Source organism: Melanerpes formicivorus, unplaced genomic scaffold (genome assembly GCF_026170545.1).
Source record: "Melanerpes formicivorus ecotype bairdi unplaced genomic scaffold, bMelFor1.0.p_v2 SCAF_100, whole genome shotgun sequence".
Lineage (NCBI taxonomy): Eukaryota > Metazoa > Chordata > Aves > Piciformes > Picidae > Melanerpes > Melanerpes formicivorus.
Window position 1 is genome coordinate 647,571 of NW_027142452.1, and position 13,140 is coordinate 660,710.

At 53.3% G+C, this 13,140-nt stretch overlaps 1 protein-coding gene and 1 non-coding gene across 2 annotated transcripts; one reads left to right on the forward strand and one right to left on the reverse strand.

Annotated features, from left to right (window-relative positions):
- The first annotated feature begins 7,811 nt into the window (after positions 1–7,811).
- TRNAQ-UUG (transfer RNA glutamine (anticodon UUG)) lies at positions 7,812–7,883 on the forward strand. Its single transcript has one exon. It is a non-coding gene; the product is annotated as a tRNA-Gln (tRNA).
- Positions 7,884–8,537: 654 nt separating this feature from the next.
- On the reverse strand, positions 8,538–12,780 carry GNGT2 (G protein subunit gamma transducin 2). The gene is made up of 3 exons (XM_068166392.1): positions 12,307–12,780; positions 11,192–11,280; positions 8,538–10,796 (listed from the first exon to the last, which is right to left on the reverse strand). The coding sequence occupies exons 2-3, from the start codon at positions 11,273–11,275 to the stop codon at positions 10,671–10,673; spliced, it is 210 nt and encodes a 69-aa protein (XP_068022493.1). The 5' UTR covers positions 11,276–11,280; positions 12,307–12,780; the 3' UTR covers positions 8,538–10,670.
- Between the last annotated feature and the right edge of the window lie 360 nt (positions 12,781–13,140).

Sequence of the window (13,140 nt, forward strand, 5' to 3'; positions counted from 1 at the left end):
AAAAAATAAGAGAAAAAAGGAGAAGAGAAAAAAAGAGAAGAAAAAAAATAAGAAGAAAAGGAGGAGAGAAAAAATAAGAGGAAAAGGAGGAGAGAAAAAATAAGAGGAAAAGGAGGAGAGAAAAAATAAGAGGAAAAGGAGGAGAGAAAAAGGAGAAGAGAACAGAGAAGAAAAAAGGAGAAAAGAAAAAATAAAAGATAAATAGAAGAGAAAAGGAGAAAAGAAAAAACAAAAGAGAAGAAAAAAGGAAAATACAAATAGAAGAGAAAAGAGAAATAAAAGAGAAGAACTAAAAGAGAGAAGAGAAAACTAAAAGAGGAGAGGAAGATAAATAAACGAAACCTGAAAGAAAAATGAATGGAAGAGAGGGGGGAAAAAAACAAATGGGAGAGAGAAAACTAGTGGAGGAAAAAAGAAAAACTAAATGGGGGGGGGTGGGGGTGGGGAGGGGGAAAGGAAAGAAAAATAAATGGAGAGAAGACGAAAAAAAAAAAGACAAATTATTTAAAAAGGAGAGAAAATATTAAAAGAGAAGAGAAAAGCAAAAAAACAAACAAACAAACAAAAAAAGCTACCTCAAGGTATGAAGTTACCTCAGCAATTAAATTTTCTTTTTTTTTGATTTTTTGGTCTTGGTTTGGTTTTTTGTTGCTTTTTTTTTGGTCATTGTTTTGGGGTGGGTGTTTTTTTTTGGGGGGGGGAAGGGAGGGGCTCGCTGATATTTTATATATATATATATAGATATAAAAAGAAAAGAAGGGAGGAAAAAAGAACAAAAGAGCTGAATAGTCTTGAATATTTTTATTTTTTTAAGGATAGTAAAAAAAGAGAAAAGAGAGGAGAAGAAAAAGAGAGAGGAGAAAAGTTAAGGTTCCTGATTTTCTTCTGAGCCAGGAGCGTGTTGGGGGGCGCAGGGGGCAGCCCGCCGAGGTCGTTAAGCAGCTTCTCGCCGGAGAGCTGCGGCGGCTTCAGCCCGGCCTAGTGGAACAGATGGCAGCAAGCAAGCAGGCAAGCAAGCAGGCAAGCAGGCAAGCAAGCAAGCAGGCAAGCAGGCAAGCAAGCAGGCAAGCAAGCAAGCAGGCAGGCAAGCAAGCAGGCAGGCAAGCAGGCAAGCAAGCAGGCAGGCAAGCAGGCAAGCAAGCAGGCAGGCAAGCAAGTAAGCAGGCAAGTAAGCAGGCAGGCAAGCAAGCAGGCAGGCAAGCAGGCAAGCAGGCAAGCAAGTAAGCAGGCAAGTAAGCAGGCAGGCAAGCAAGCAGGCAGGCAAGCAGGCAGGCAAGCAAGCAGGCAAGCAAGCAGGCAGGCAAGCAAGCAGGCAGGCAAGCAGGCAAGCAAACAAGCAAGCAAAGCAGCAGCTCCTGGGTTTTGGTTTCCTTCCTGTTGGGATGATCGTTCAGTTTTATTGGGGTGGTTTCGTTTCGGTTGTTTTCCTCCCGGCCCTTTGCGAGGCCACTTCAAGGCACTGCAGCCCACCGCCAGGCAAGAGCCGGCAGGTGTCATCAGCTCGTGGAGGCCTTGGCCAGATTGGGGCCCACCAATTCTTTTGGGGTTTTGGGGTTGTTGGGGTTTGGTTTTTTTTGCAATTGGGAAAAAATTGAATTTCTGTCCTTTCATTTTTTTTTCTCATTTTTTCACTTTTTTTCTTCTCCCCTCCCCCTTTTCTCTCCTTTTTTCTCTCATTTTTCTCTCCTTTTTATTTTGGTCACTGTCCACCCCTTATTTTCTCCTTTTCCCCTCTCTCTGCTCTGCTCTTCTCCCCTTTCCCCCCTCCCTCTGCTCTGCCCTTCTCCCCTTTTCCCCCTCTCTCTGCTCTTCTCCCCTTTCCCCTCTCTCTCTGCTCTGCTCTTCTCCCCTTTCCCCTCTCTCTCTGCTCTGCTCTTCTCCCCTTTCCCCTCTCTCTCTGCTCTGCTCTTCTCCCCTTTCCCCTCTCTGCACTCTGCTCTTCTCCCCTTTCCCCCCTCTCTCTGCCCTGCCCTTCTCCCCTTTCCCCCCTCTCTCTGCCCTGCCCTTCTCCCCTTTCCCCCCTCTCTCTGCCCTGCCCTTCTCCCCTTTCCCCTCTCTCTGCCCTGCCCTTCTCCCCTTTCCCCTCTCTCTGCCCTGCCCTTCTCCCCTTTCCCCTCTCTCTGCCCTGCCCTTCTCCCCTTTCCCCTCTCTGTGCTCTGCCCTTCTCCCTTTTCACCTCTCTCTGCTCTGCCCTTCTCCCTTTTCACCTCTCTCTGCTCTGCCCTTCTCCCCTTTCCCCCCTCTCTCTGCCCTGCCCTTCTCCCCTTTCCCCCTCTCTGCCCTTCTCCCGTTCTCCCCTTTCCCGTCTCTTTTTAATCTTATTTCCCTTTTCCCCCTGGTTTTGCTGCTCCTCCTCCTCTCTGGTTTTGCTCCCCCTCTTTTTCCCCCCACACAAAACGACCCAACCAAAACCTGCCACTGGCTGCAAGGCTTTATTTTTTTTCCCTTCCCTTTTTTTCCCTCTTTTCTTTTATTTTTTTTTCCTCAATCCAACTCCATCAAGAAAAACTTTGAAGAGCTTTGGGACCAGAAATCTTCCACTGCCAGGGATGGATGCAAGGATGGACTCCTAGGCAGCAGCAGCAGCAGCAGCAGCGTTGACTATGCAAACTGGGGGAGCACATTGGGGTTTTATTGCTGGGATTTAAACCTCACCAGCTCAGGCAGTGGTTTTGTTTGGGGCTTTTTCTTCTTTCAAACACCTGTGGAAGCCATATCTATATCTATAGATCTTTATATTTATATATATATAGATAAAATCCCAGAAGCCAAAAATGAATCAGCCTCCTCCTAGCTTGCCATGGGGGAAGGCAGTGGCAAACCATCTTCTCCACTCTGATTGCTGTTGAAATATGGTTTTTTTCCCCAGAGTTTTTGCCTCTGTTTTACTGAGGATAAGGGCTTTAAAAAGAGCAAAAAAAGATTGAAAGGAGAAAAAAAAGAGGGGGGGAAAAGGGGGGGGGAAAAAAGGCGGGGGGGAAGGGGAAATAGAAATAAAAAAGGAGGGGGAGAAAGGGGAAAAATGACAAAAAAAATATGGAGAGAGAAATTAATGGGAGCAAACTTCCCACTTCTGTTGTTTGGGTTTTATTCTCTCTAAACACACATGGAGGAGAGAGAGAGAATGGAGTCCAGCCCTGAGCACTGACTGCCTTGCTCTACTGAGTTCACTTGTTGAAGGGGGCAAAGGGTTGTTTATAAGGGCCAATCTCTCTTGGCTTTCATCCTGCCTGCAGGAAAAGGACCTTTGCTTGAATGGGTAGTTGAAAAGAAAATAGGGAAGTGGTGGTCAAGTGGATTTGGGAATGCTGCTCTCAAAGGTTCACTCAGAGGGTGGTTTTTCAAGTCCCATCTTGCTTAGGTTTCATCCTGCCTGCAGAAAAAAAAATGACTTTTTGTTGAGTGGGGGTGAAAAAACTCTGAGATATTTGGTGGTGATCAAGTGAATTAACCCTTGTGGGTGCTGCCAGCCCCATCCTCACCTCTCCCTAAAAGTCTTTGGCATGGGTGAGGAGCATAAGCTCCAGCAGCAGCCAGATGGGTGAGGAGCATAAGCTCCAGCAGCAGCCAGATGGGTGAGGAGCATAAGCTCCAGCAGCTGGAGCCAGGGGCTCTCAAATCATGAATCAGTTTGGAGACCCTGCAGGTGCTGCCAGCTGGAAGCATACAAGTAGAAACTACCTCAGACCTGCCAGGGAGCCCCAAGGAATGGAGAGGAGAGGCTCCTCACCCCATTCCATAGCACAATCTGGTCCCCAGCACCCCTGAGCCTAGCAGAGCCCCTCCTGGCTGCTGTGGAGGCAGTTTTGGCATCCTGGCTTTATGTCCTGCAGCGAGGGAGGGCTGTGTGGTGGAGGAAGAAGAGGGGAGTTGAGGAGAAAGGCTCTGGGTGATGCTGGGAAGGCGGTGGGGTGGAGTGGGATGGTGGCTGGGTTGGACCTCCAGCTGGCTTGGGGGTGCATTTGATCCCTGCTGTTTTACTGTACGTTACAGAAGCCTTTAGTTTTGTTTGTTGAGGACAAATACCTCTGAGCAGCAGTGGGGCACAGTGGTGGAGGGATGCTCTTGTCAGGGCACAGTGGTTGGGTCATCTACCAGAGCCTGGCAGTGGAGTCCTCAACTGGGCCATGGTGGGGTGGGGTGATTTATCAGACCATGGCAGTGGGATGCTCTGCTGGGGCATGGCAGTGGGATCATCTACTGGACCATGGAGGTGGGATGATTAATCAGACCATGGCAGTGGAATCAGCCACCAGAACATAGCAGTGGGGAAGATCCATCCATCTGGGGTGGTGGTGGTGGGCTGCTCTGCTGGCCCATGGCAGGAGGTTCTGCTGCACTGTGGTGGTTGGGATTCTCTGCCAAACCATGGTACTTGGATGCTCTTCTGGACCATAGTGGTGGGATGCTCTGCCAAACTGCACTGGGATGCTCCACCAGGTGCTCTGCCCTACCCATGGAGGTGGGATGCTCTACCAGACTGGTGATGGATGGGATGCTCTGGCAGCCCTCAGCAGCCACCCATCCCTGCTGGTGTGGCTGGGTGCTGAACCATGGGCAGTGCCTCTTGGGCACTGCAGCTCAGCATGAGCTGACACCAAAAGGGATTTTTGTACTTGAACAACGAGTTTCAGGGACTAATTTAAGCCCCCCTCCCAGGATGCTGGCGGGATGCCCAACAGAACTGAAACCACTCTCCTGGAGCAGGCTGTGGGAAATGGTCTCTGCACAGCAATGCTGAAGTCCAGTGGGATAGAAGTTGGATGATGTTTTGGGATGAGGAAGCCTTGAATCCAGAGCTGCCCCGTGCCAGGGATGGGAAGTAGGGAACGGTGCTGGGCTCTGCCGTTGCTGCTGGGGGTGGATCATCCTGGGAAGTGGATGGGATCGACTGGGATCAGGGCAGGAAGTCGTCCTTCAGCTGGGCAGGAGCGGTGCGGCTGTGCCTCACCCAGCAGGTAACCGCGGCGCTTGGCTCCGAGCGCATCCGGATTCACCTCGGGAGCAAATTCCTTCCCTTTCAGGAGGAAATGTGGCCCTATATCATTACCCCCCCGCACCCCACGGCCACCTCCTTCAGCTCAGAGTCGAAAGCAGGCACGTTTTTAAGGTGTCTCCAGAGGTGAAATCACCGTCTCCACTCCCCCCACCCCAGGCAGGCTGGGTAGGGTTGGTGCCCGTGGGGTCATCAACCATCAGACCGGGGGAGGAAGAGGAGATGTGGGGCCGGGGGGGGAGGGGGGGGGGGATGGTGGAGGGGAAGGGGGGACACACACACAACCTTATATATAACCAATTCAGTTTTGTTTTATCTACCTCTTAGTGACACTAGATCTTAAAGAAGACTAAGTAGTGGCAACTCCACAGGCTGTAGTTTAGGGGGGTGGGGGGGGTGGGGGGAGAGGGGAAATAAAGGAAGATTAAAAAAAGAATAAATAATTAACAAAAGAAATATAAAAAATACTTTTTTTTTTTCTCCCAAAGAAAATGTTCTTAAGAAAAAAAATAAATTAAAAAAAAGGATAATTTAAGGCCTCTTCTTCTTTATTTTTTCCCCTTCACAAGCTCCAGACCTCAGCAGTCCGTCATCTTTACTTGTGACTGATGATTTTATTTTGGGGTGGGGGTGGGGGGGTTATTTTTCACTCTCAAATCTTCCATTCTTTCCTTTTCTTCTCTTTTTAAGCTGGGCTATTTCCTTCTTCCCTTCACCTTCACCTTCCTCATTTCCCCAGCCCAAAGTGGGGCTCCAACCTCATTTTATGACAGTATCACCAAGGTTGGAAGAGACCTCAAAGATCATCGAGTCCAACCTGGCACCACAGACCTCATGACCAGACCATGGCACCAAGTGCCACATCCAATCCCCTCTTGAACACCTCCAGGGATGGGGACTCCACCACCTCCCTGGGCAGCACATTCCAATGAGCAATGACTCTCTTGAAGAACTTTCTCCTCACCTCCAGCCTAAACTTCCCCTGGTGCAGCTTGAGAAAATAGAGGGGGGAAAAGGAAGAGAAGATAGAGGGGGGAAAAGGAATAAGGGAAAAGGAACAGAAAATAGAGGGGGAAAGAAAGGAATAAGGGGAAAGGAACAGAAAATAGAGGGGGGAAAAAGGAACAGAAAATAGAGGGGGGGAAAGGAACAGAAAATAGAGGGGGGGAAAAGGAACAGAAAATAGAGGGGGGGAAAAGGAACAGAAAATAGAGGGGGGGGAAAGGAACAGAAAATAGAGGGGGGAAAAGGAACAGAAAATAGAGGGGGGGAAAAGGAACAGAAAATAGAGGGGGGGAAAGGAACAGAAAATAGAGGGGGGGAAAGGAACAGAAAATAGAGGGGGGGAAAGGAACAGAAAATAGAGGGGGGGAAAGGAACAGAAAATAGAGGGGGAAAGAAAGGAATAAGGGGAAAGGAACAGAAAATAGAGGGGGAAAGAAAGGAATAAAGGGAAAGGAACAGAAAATAGAGGGGGAAAGAAAGGAATAAGGGGAAAGGAACAGAAAATAGAGGGGGAAAGGGGGGGGATAAGGGAAAAGGAACAGAAAATAGAGGGGGAAAGAGGAGGGGGTAAGGGAAAATTAACAGAAAATATAAAAGTGAAAAATAAAGGGAGGGAATAAGGAAAAAGGATAAAAGGGAGAAATGAGGAAATAATAGAGGGGGAAAAATGCTAAATAGAGGGGAAATGGAGAAAGAGATGGGCAATAAAAAGAGCAATAGAGAAAACAGAGACATAAAGGAAGGGCACAGGAAGAACAGAGAAAGGGAGGGAATAAGGAAGTAGTAGAGGAATAAATGGGAAATAAAGGGAAAACGAGAAAGTGGCAAAATAGGAAACAGAAAGAGGGAAATAAGGCAAAAATAGAGGAGTAGAAGGGGGGAAGTAGACAAAAAGTGGAGAAATGAAGGGATGGAATAAGGAAAAACAGAAATAAAGGTAGGTAGGGGTCAAAATAGAGCAATAAAAGGGGAAACAGGAAAAAAAGAGACATAAAGGAGGGCAATAGAGGAAAATAGAGAAATAAAGGAGGGGAATAGAGAAGATAAAGGGGAACAGAGGAAAAATAGACATAAAAGGAAGGAATAAGAAAGGGGGGATACAGAAAAAGATAAAATAAGGAAAGAAGGGAAAATAGATAAATAAAGGAGGAAATGGGGGGGGGGGGGAAGGAGAAATAAAAGGGAAATAGAGACAAACAGAAAGGGAATTGGATAAAAAGATGAAATAAAGGCAGGGGCTCGATATAAAACAGCGAAATAAGGAAAAAGTAGAGGAAAAAAGAGGGAAAGTAGATTAAAAAAGGCAAATGAAGAGGTGGTTTAAGGAAAAGCGCAGGAATAAAGGCGGGAAATGAGTGGAAAATAAGAGCACTAAAACGGGGAAATGGATGTTGAGGGTCAAGGAGGAGGAGGAGGGTGGCAGCGATGAAGCTCGGGACCATCCCGCGGGATGCTACGGCCTGTCCTCGGTGCCGGTAGGGTGATGAAACGGGGTTCGCAGCAATAATTAGTGTTACTTTCGGAGCGAGGCGGGGGATGGATCCTTCGGGGTGCCGGTCGTCAACCGCAGCGGCTGCCTGCGCACCCTCCTAGGCGGCTCAAGGGCACCGTCCGGTCGCTCTCCGTGCCCTTGAGCCACCTAGGAGGGTCCGCAGGCTGCCCGCAGAGGGGGGACACACGGAACGGGGCCAATCTCGAGGTGCACAAACGCAACGCACTCGGTAATACCGGAGACAGCGAAGGGAAACCGAGAACCGGCGGGGAGTGAGTGCCATAGACTGAGACCACGACAACAACCCATGGACGCAGCGGTCCCATGGTGTAATGGTTAGCACTCTGGACTTTGAATCCAGCGATCCGAGTTCAAATCTCGGTGGGACCTCGTGTTCTTTTTGCCCTTCGCGGACTGGCCGGTAACGCAGCGAGAAGCGGTTAAGAAACCCGAACCGGGACGCCGGAGCGGGATGCGGTACCGGCTCTTAATCCGACTTGATCCCTCCCGGTTCCCGCCGGCCTCCATCTTGTGCGGGGGCGCCGGCTTCTTCAGTGCGCATGCGCAAGTGGGGACGAAGGGGGTGTGAGGGGGAGCAGCGTCCTGACAGCGGCTTTCTAAGCGATGATTGGGCGCGAGTGATGACACTCTCGCTAGCTCTGCGCTGCTATTGGCTGAGATCGCGCTTCGCCCCGCCTACCACGCGTTACCGCGGAGGGACGCCCTGAGGCGGCGCCGCCAGGGCCAGTGGGCGGGAAAGGGCCTTAAAGGCTCCGCGCCGCCTTAAGCCCCCGCCGTGAATCCCTCCAGCAGCGGCTTAGGGCGGCTCTGACGCAGGTTGCCAGCCGTTGTAACGTCGATTAACGGGTCAATCCCCTCCGAGCGCAGGAAACGCCGCCGCATCCCGCGTATTGGCCCGGATTAGGGGCAGCCGCGGGTGCTCCGATTTGGCCCCAAGGGCCAGGCCCCGGTGCGGTCCCTCAGGGCCCCCCAGCCCCTCCCGCCGCCCTGCCCCGTGTGCCACAAACAAGGCCGAGGCCGTGGTGGAGCCGGCGGGTTTATTTAGCGTCTGCAACGAAGGGAACAAGAAAACACCGTCACGGTGGTCCTGAGGAAAGGAGGCTGAGTGGAGGTGCTGGCTGCAGGGGGGCAGTGGGAGGGAAAGCCTCTTCCTGCTGTCTGTGCTCCGCCAGGGAAGCTCCATCCCGGGGTGCCTCGGAGCTGCAGGACCCCCTCAGCCCCCTGGGCACGGTGCCCGTGAGGCCAGGCAGGAGAGCTCTGCTCCAAAGGGGGTTAGAAGCAAGCTTCCTGCGAGCACAGTGTTGGGTAAGCTGCTCCCGGCCTTGCTCAGAGTCACAGAATCACCAAGGTTAGAAGACACCTCAAAGGTCACCGAGTCCAACCTGCCACCACAGACCCCACGACTAAGCCATGGCACCGCGTGCCAGCCCCCATGCCCTCCGGGAGCCCCCAGCAGCACCGCCACAGACCCTCACCCCTCCCCCGAGGCTTCAGGTCCCTGCTGCACCATCGACTTCTCTCCCGGATCGCTGCACGGAAGAGGTTAGTCCCTGCCCTGCGTGTGCAGTCGTCGCCTTTGCTGTGCCTAAATCTGCCGTGGGAGGTGGGGAGCCTCCGAGCAGAGGCTGCCTGAGCCTCAGGGGAGCGTTTCCCCACGGGGCTGGAGGCTGCTGCAGTGTCAGAGGTGAGCTAGCGTGAAGCAGGAGCAGGAATAGGGACAGCCTGCAGGACAGGGACAGCCTGCAGGACAGCGACAGCCTGCAGGACAGGGACAGCCTGCAGCCCAGCGACAGCCTGCAGCCCAGCGACAGCCTGCAGCCCAGCGACAGCCTGCAGGACAGCGACAGCCTGCAGGACAGCGACAGTCTGCAGCCCAGCGACAGCCTGCAGGACAGGGACAGCCTGCAGGACAGGGACAGCGTGCAGCCCAGCCACAGCCTGCAGCCCAGCGACAGCCTGCAGGACAGGGACAGCCTGCAGCCCAGCCAGGACCTGAGGGATTCACAAACAGAAGGAGCTGCTGCTTCTGGGGTGTGTGTGTCAGAGAGTTTTCCCAAGGTGCAGCTCTAATGGACTTCAAAACAACCCCCCAGACCTTCCCCAACAAACCAACCCCACGAAGCATCTTGAGTCTCACTCCAGTTGGAAGCTGGCAGTGCCCCAGATTTGTCCTAGGAACACAAAACACCCTACCCTTAGGGAAAAGGAAGAGGATGGCTTGGCATTGCTGGCTTAGAGCTTGGTGAGTCCTGCCTTGCTCCAGGGAGCTGCTAAGCCCCCAGACCTCCTGCTCCACTCCCAAGCCCATCCCCATCCCAGATGGGACCTGTTGGGATGAGGCTCTGCTGCCCTTCTGCCCGAGGCTGTGCTTGGACCCACCGTGGTCACAGGCAGGACCTGACAGCAGTGGCCTTGCCTTCCCATGGCTGGCAGGGGGTTTGCAGGGGAGGAAGTGAGACTGACAAACGGGCTGAGGGCTTGAACAAGCTCCCTGGGGCCTCGTTCCTTCCCATGCCCTCCCTTGTGCTGGGGGAAGCCCACCCAGCCCTGCTCCGGCCGCCCCCTGGCTCAGGATGCACAGTAGGTGGCTATAGGGCTGGTGAACAGAGGTGGCCACCAGCCTGGGGGGCATGAGTTGAATAAAGAGAAGCAAGCTTCAGACCCCTCTGGGAGCCCCCAAAGCGGTGGGGTAGGGATTGCCCTCCTGTGCCAGCTGGGGAAGTCGAGGCACCAAGAGGAAGTGGCCTGAGCGAGGTCCTGCCGGGAGGTTCTTCTGCAGCAAGCAGGGACTGGGCTCGAGTTGCTTGGAGGTGTCAAAAGAGAGCAGACACAGCTCTGTGGGTTCATTCAAGCTGCTCAAAAGGGAGAAGTTTTGCTTGCAGGAAGCCAACCACAGATGAGTTGTGAGAGCACAAAGCCCCTGGCTGCGCTGGCTGCTGAACCTCAGCTCCGGTGGCAGGGGAGGGGGGGTGGGGGGGTGGATTTTTGCCTCTTTTTTGGGGTCTTTTTTGGTCTTCTTTTGCCATCTTTGATATCCTATGCTTTGGTTCTGGGCTCCCCAGTGCTGAGGTCAAGACTACAGGGAAAGCAGGTTTCTGACAGTCTTGGCTTGCACACGGGAACGTCCCCGTGCCCGGCGGTGCCAGCAGCAGGGGGTCAGCTTATTGTACAGCCACCCTTCTCCTTAAAGGGGTTCTTGTCCTCAGGGACTCCTTTCAGCAGTGGATCCTCACCTGCCATGGACTCGATGTAGTCCTTCAGCTCTTTGCCAGTCTTGGAGATCTGTCAAGGAAGGAGAAGGTTCCCTGGGGGTTAGGGGATCAAATCCTTCCCGCAGAGCTGCGCTCCCCCTCACCAGCTGCCTGCAAACTGCTGCCCACAGTCCCTGCAGCTGGGAGAGGGGAACCGTGGCTAGAAACATCCCCCCCAGCATGGGACTTCCCCAAGGGCGTCCTCAGGGCGCTGTGGGCACCTCAGCAGGTGCTGAGCTGCAGTCCCTGGGGCGAAGTCCGAGGGGGCTGCTTGCCTCGTGCACAGCCCTGCCTGTGTTTGAGGTTTCACTTCAGGGGCTTGGTTCTTTTCCTTTGGAGCATGATCAGGGCAGGTATTGATCTGAGGTGGTTTCCCTGGTAGGTAGCCTGGCCAGGAAAGCTTTGCCTTGTGGGTGGGAGACTCACCATTTGCCTCTCGTTCTTCACCTCCTTCTTCAGCTGATCCAGCTCCATCTTCAGCAGCTCCTTCTCTGTCATGTCCTGAGCCATGTTGCCTGTAACCACAGGGAAACAGCTCGTTAGGGTGCAACAGGCTTCTCCTGAGGCACACTTAGGACCACTGCTTTGGCCCTGACAGTGCTGGAGACGCTGCTCACATCTCAGCTGCCCCCATGACGAGGGATGGGCTGATGCTCAAGAACAAACAAGGCAGGTGGCACCTCTCAGACCCCTTCTTGTAACATCTGCTGCAACCAGATTTTTGTTTGCTTGTTCTCAGCAGGCACATCGAGTGCCAGATGCAGTCTGAGGGCAGCAGAGGAGGATCCAGCCTGGTTTGTAAAGAGATCTTTGCTCCCCCCAGGCTGTTTTTCTCCAAGACACAAAGTGGGGTCAGCTGCCCTGGAGAAAATCTGCTGCCTTGGGGCTGTCAGAGCAGCACCCACATAGGAGGACCTGGATGTCCAGGTCTGCAAACTAGAGCTTCCTGATGAGTGTCCTGTGCTTGGGCAGGAGCATCTTAACAGGTTGTCTAAGGAACTAAACATCTCCCTCCTTGTGCCTTCCCTCCCCCAAGTAAGTGGCAACGTTGGATTGTGGCCCCTTCACTGCTCTGACCTTGGTTATTTGCATGCAGAGGATTTGCTTGCTGCAGCTGAAAAGGGTTTTTTTTTTGGGGGGGGGCTGTGTGGGTTGCAAAAGTCCAGCTCTCCTCTCACAAAGACCCAGCCAAGGGTTATGTGAGATCCTCACATGGCTCAGATCTGTTCCCATGTTAAAACCTGGCTTTAAAAGCCTGCCCACAGCCTTTCAGGTCAATAAAGTCAATGAGCTGAATCCTGCCTTGGCCCTGCTTTGGAAGGCAGCAAGCTTGTGTACTGCAGACCCCACTGGCCTTCTGTGGCTGCTCCCAGGGTGTGTGTCCAGTGCTCCTCTCCCCATCGATGCTCTCAGGGCACAGCCAGCCCCAGGAGATGCTTGTGGCAGAGGCATGAGGAGCCAAAAGCCATGGTCCCACCTTGCAGCCCACCCAGGTGGACCCCACGATGCCATTTGTGCCTGCAGGGAGCAGAGTCACTTACCTGTGGGGACGAGGGGCTGCCCCTCTCAGCAGTGGAGCTGCTCAGAGATCCATCTGAGGGGAGATGCTGTCAGCTCTTGCTCTGAGCTCGAAGACTCCTTCAGCTCTCTGGGAGGGGAGCAGATGTCTTTGGTCCTTAAGCTGATAATAGACTCAGGAGAGTAAGCTGGTCAGGTGTTGGGCATTAGCCTCAAAGCCCAGGGTAATCGGTGGTGGGGCTGTGGGGAGGGTGAGGAAGGATGGGGAAGTGCACTGTGGGGTCGGGGGGTGACTGAGGCACCTGGGGAGCCCTTGAACCCTGCCGTGGGTGTCTTGGTCCTGGCAGGGGTGGAGGGACTGAGCCTTGTGGGGAGAGACTGATTCTCCCTGTTGGGGAGACTGGAGTGGCTTTCACTGAGTTTAGGATATGGAGAGGAGGGTCCTGGGGGGCAGGGGACCTCAAGGGGCTGGCACAGCCTGGCTGGGGGGCCAGGAGCAGCTGGGGCAGCTCTTGGGCCTTCAGGGTGTGAGGAGCTGGGCTGCTGCTGGAGGAAATTCATCATTTCCCTCATCCTTGTGCTGGTGGGGCCATGGGCTCAGGAAGGGCCAAGCCCTACCGTGGGTTTGCTCCTGTCTGGGCAGTGTAAAAGTCACTGGGGCTGGGGCCAGAGCTTAGGAGGCTCCCAGAAAGCACCTGCGGAAGGAGGAGGAGGAGAGGGTGGAGAAGGGTTTCCAAGCACTGGGGAAGTGGGAATTTCCTCCTCTCAGCACGGCCTCACCCACAGGGATGTGAAACATGGTTAGCAGAGCACGGAGAAGGACAGGGTGTCCCTGGGGAGGGACAGACTGGTGCCTC

Excerpts from the sequence above, each read along its gene's own strand:
- GNGT2 (XM_068166392.1), bottom strand. The coding sequence starts at position 11,275 with ATGGCTCAGGACATGACAGAGAAGGAGCTGCTGAAGATGGAGCTGGAT. Across the intron at positions 10,797-11,191 it reads TGAAGAACGAGAGGCAAATG|ATCTCCAAGACTGGCAAAGA; the intron begins GTGAGTCTCCCA and ends CTTCCTTGACAG.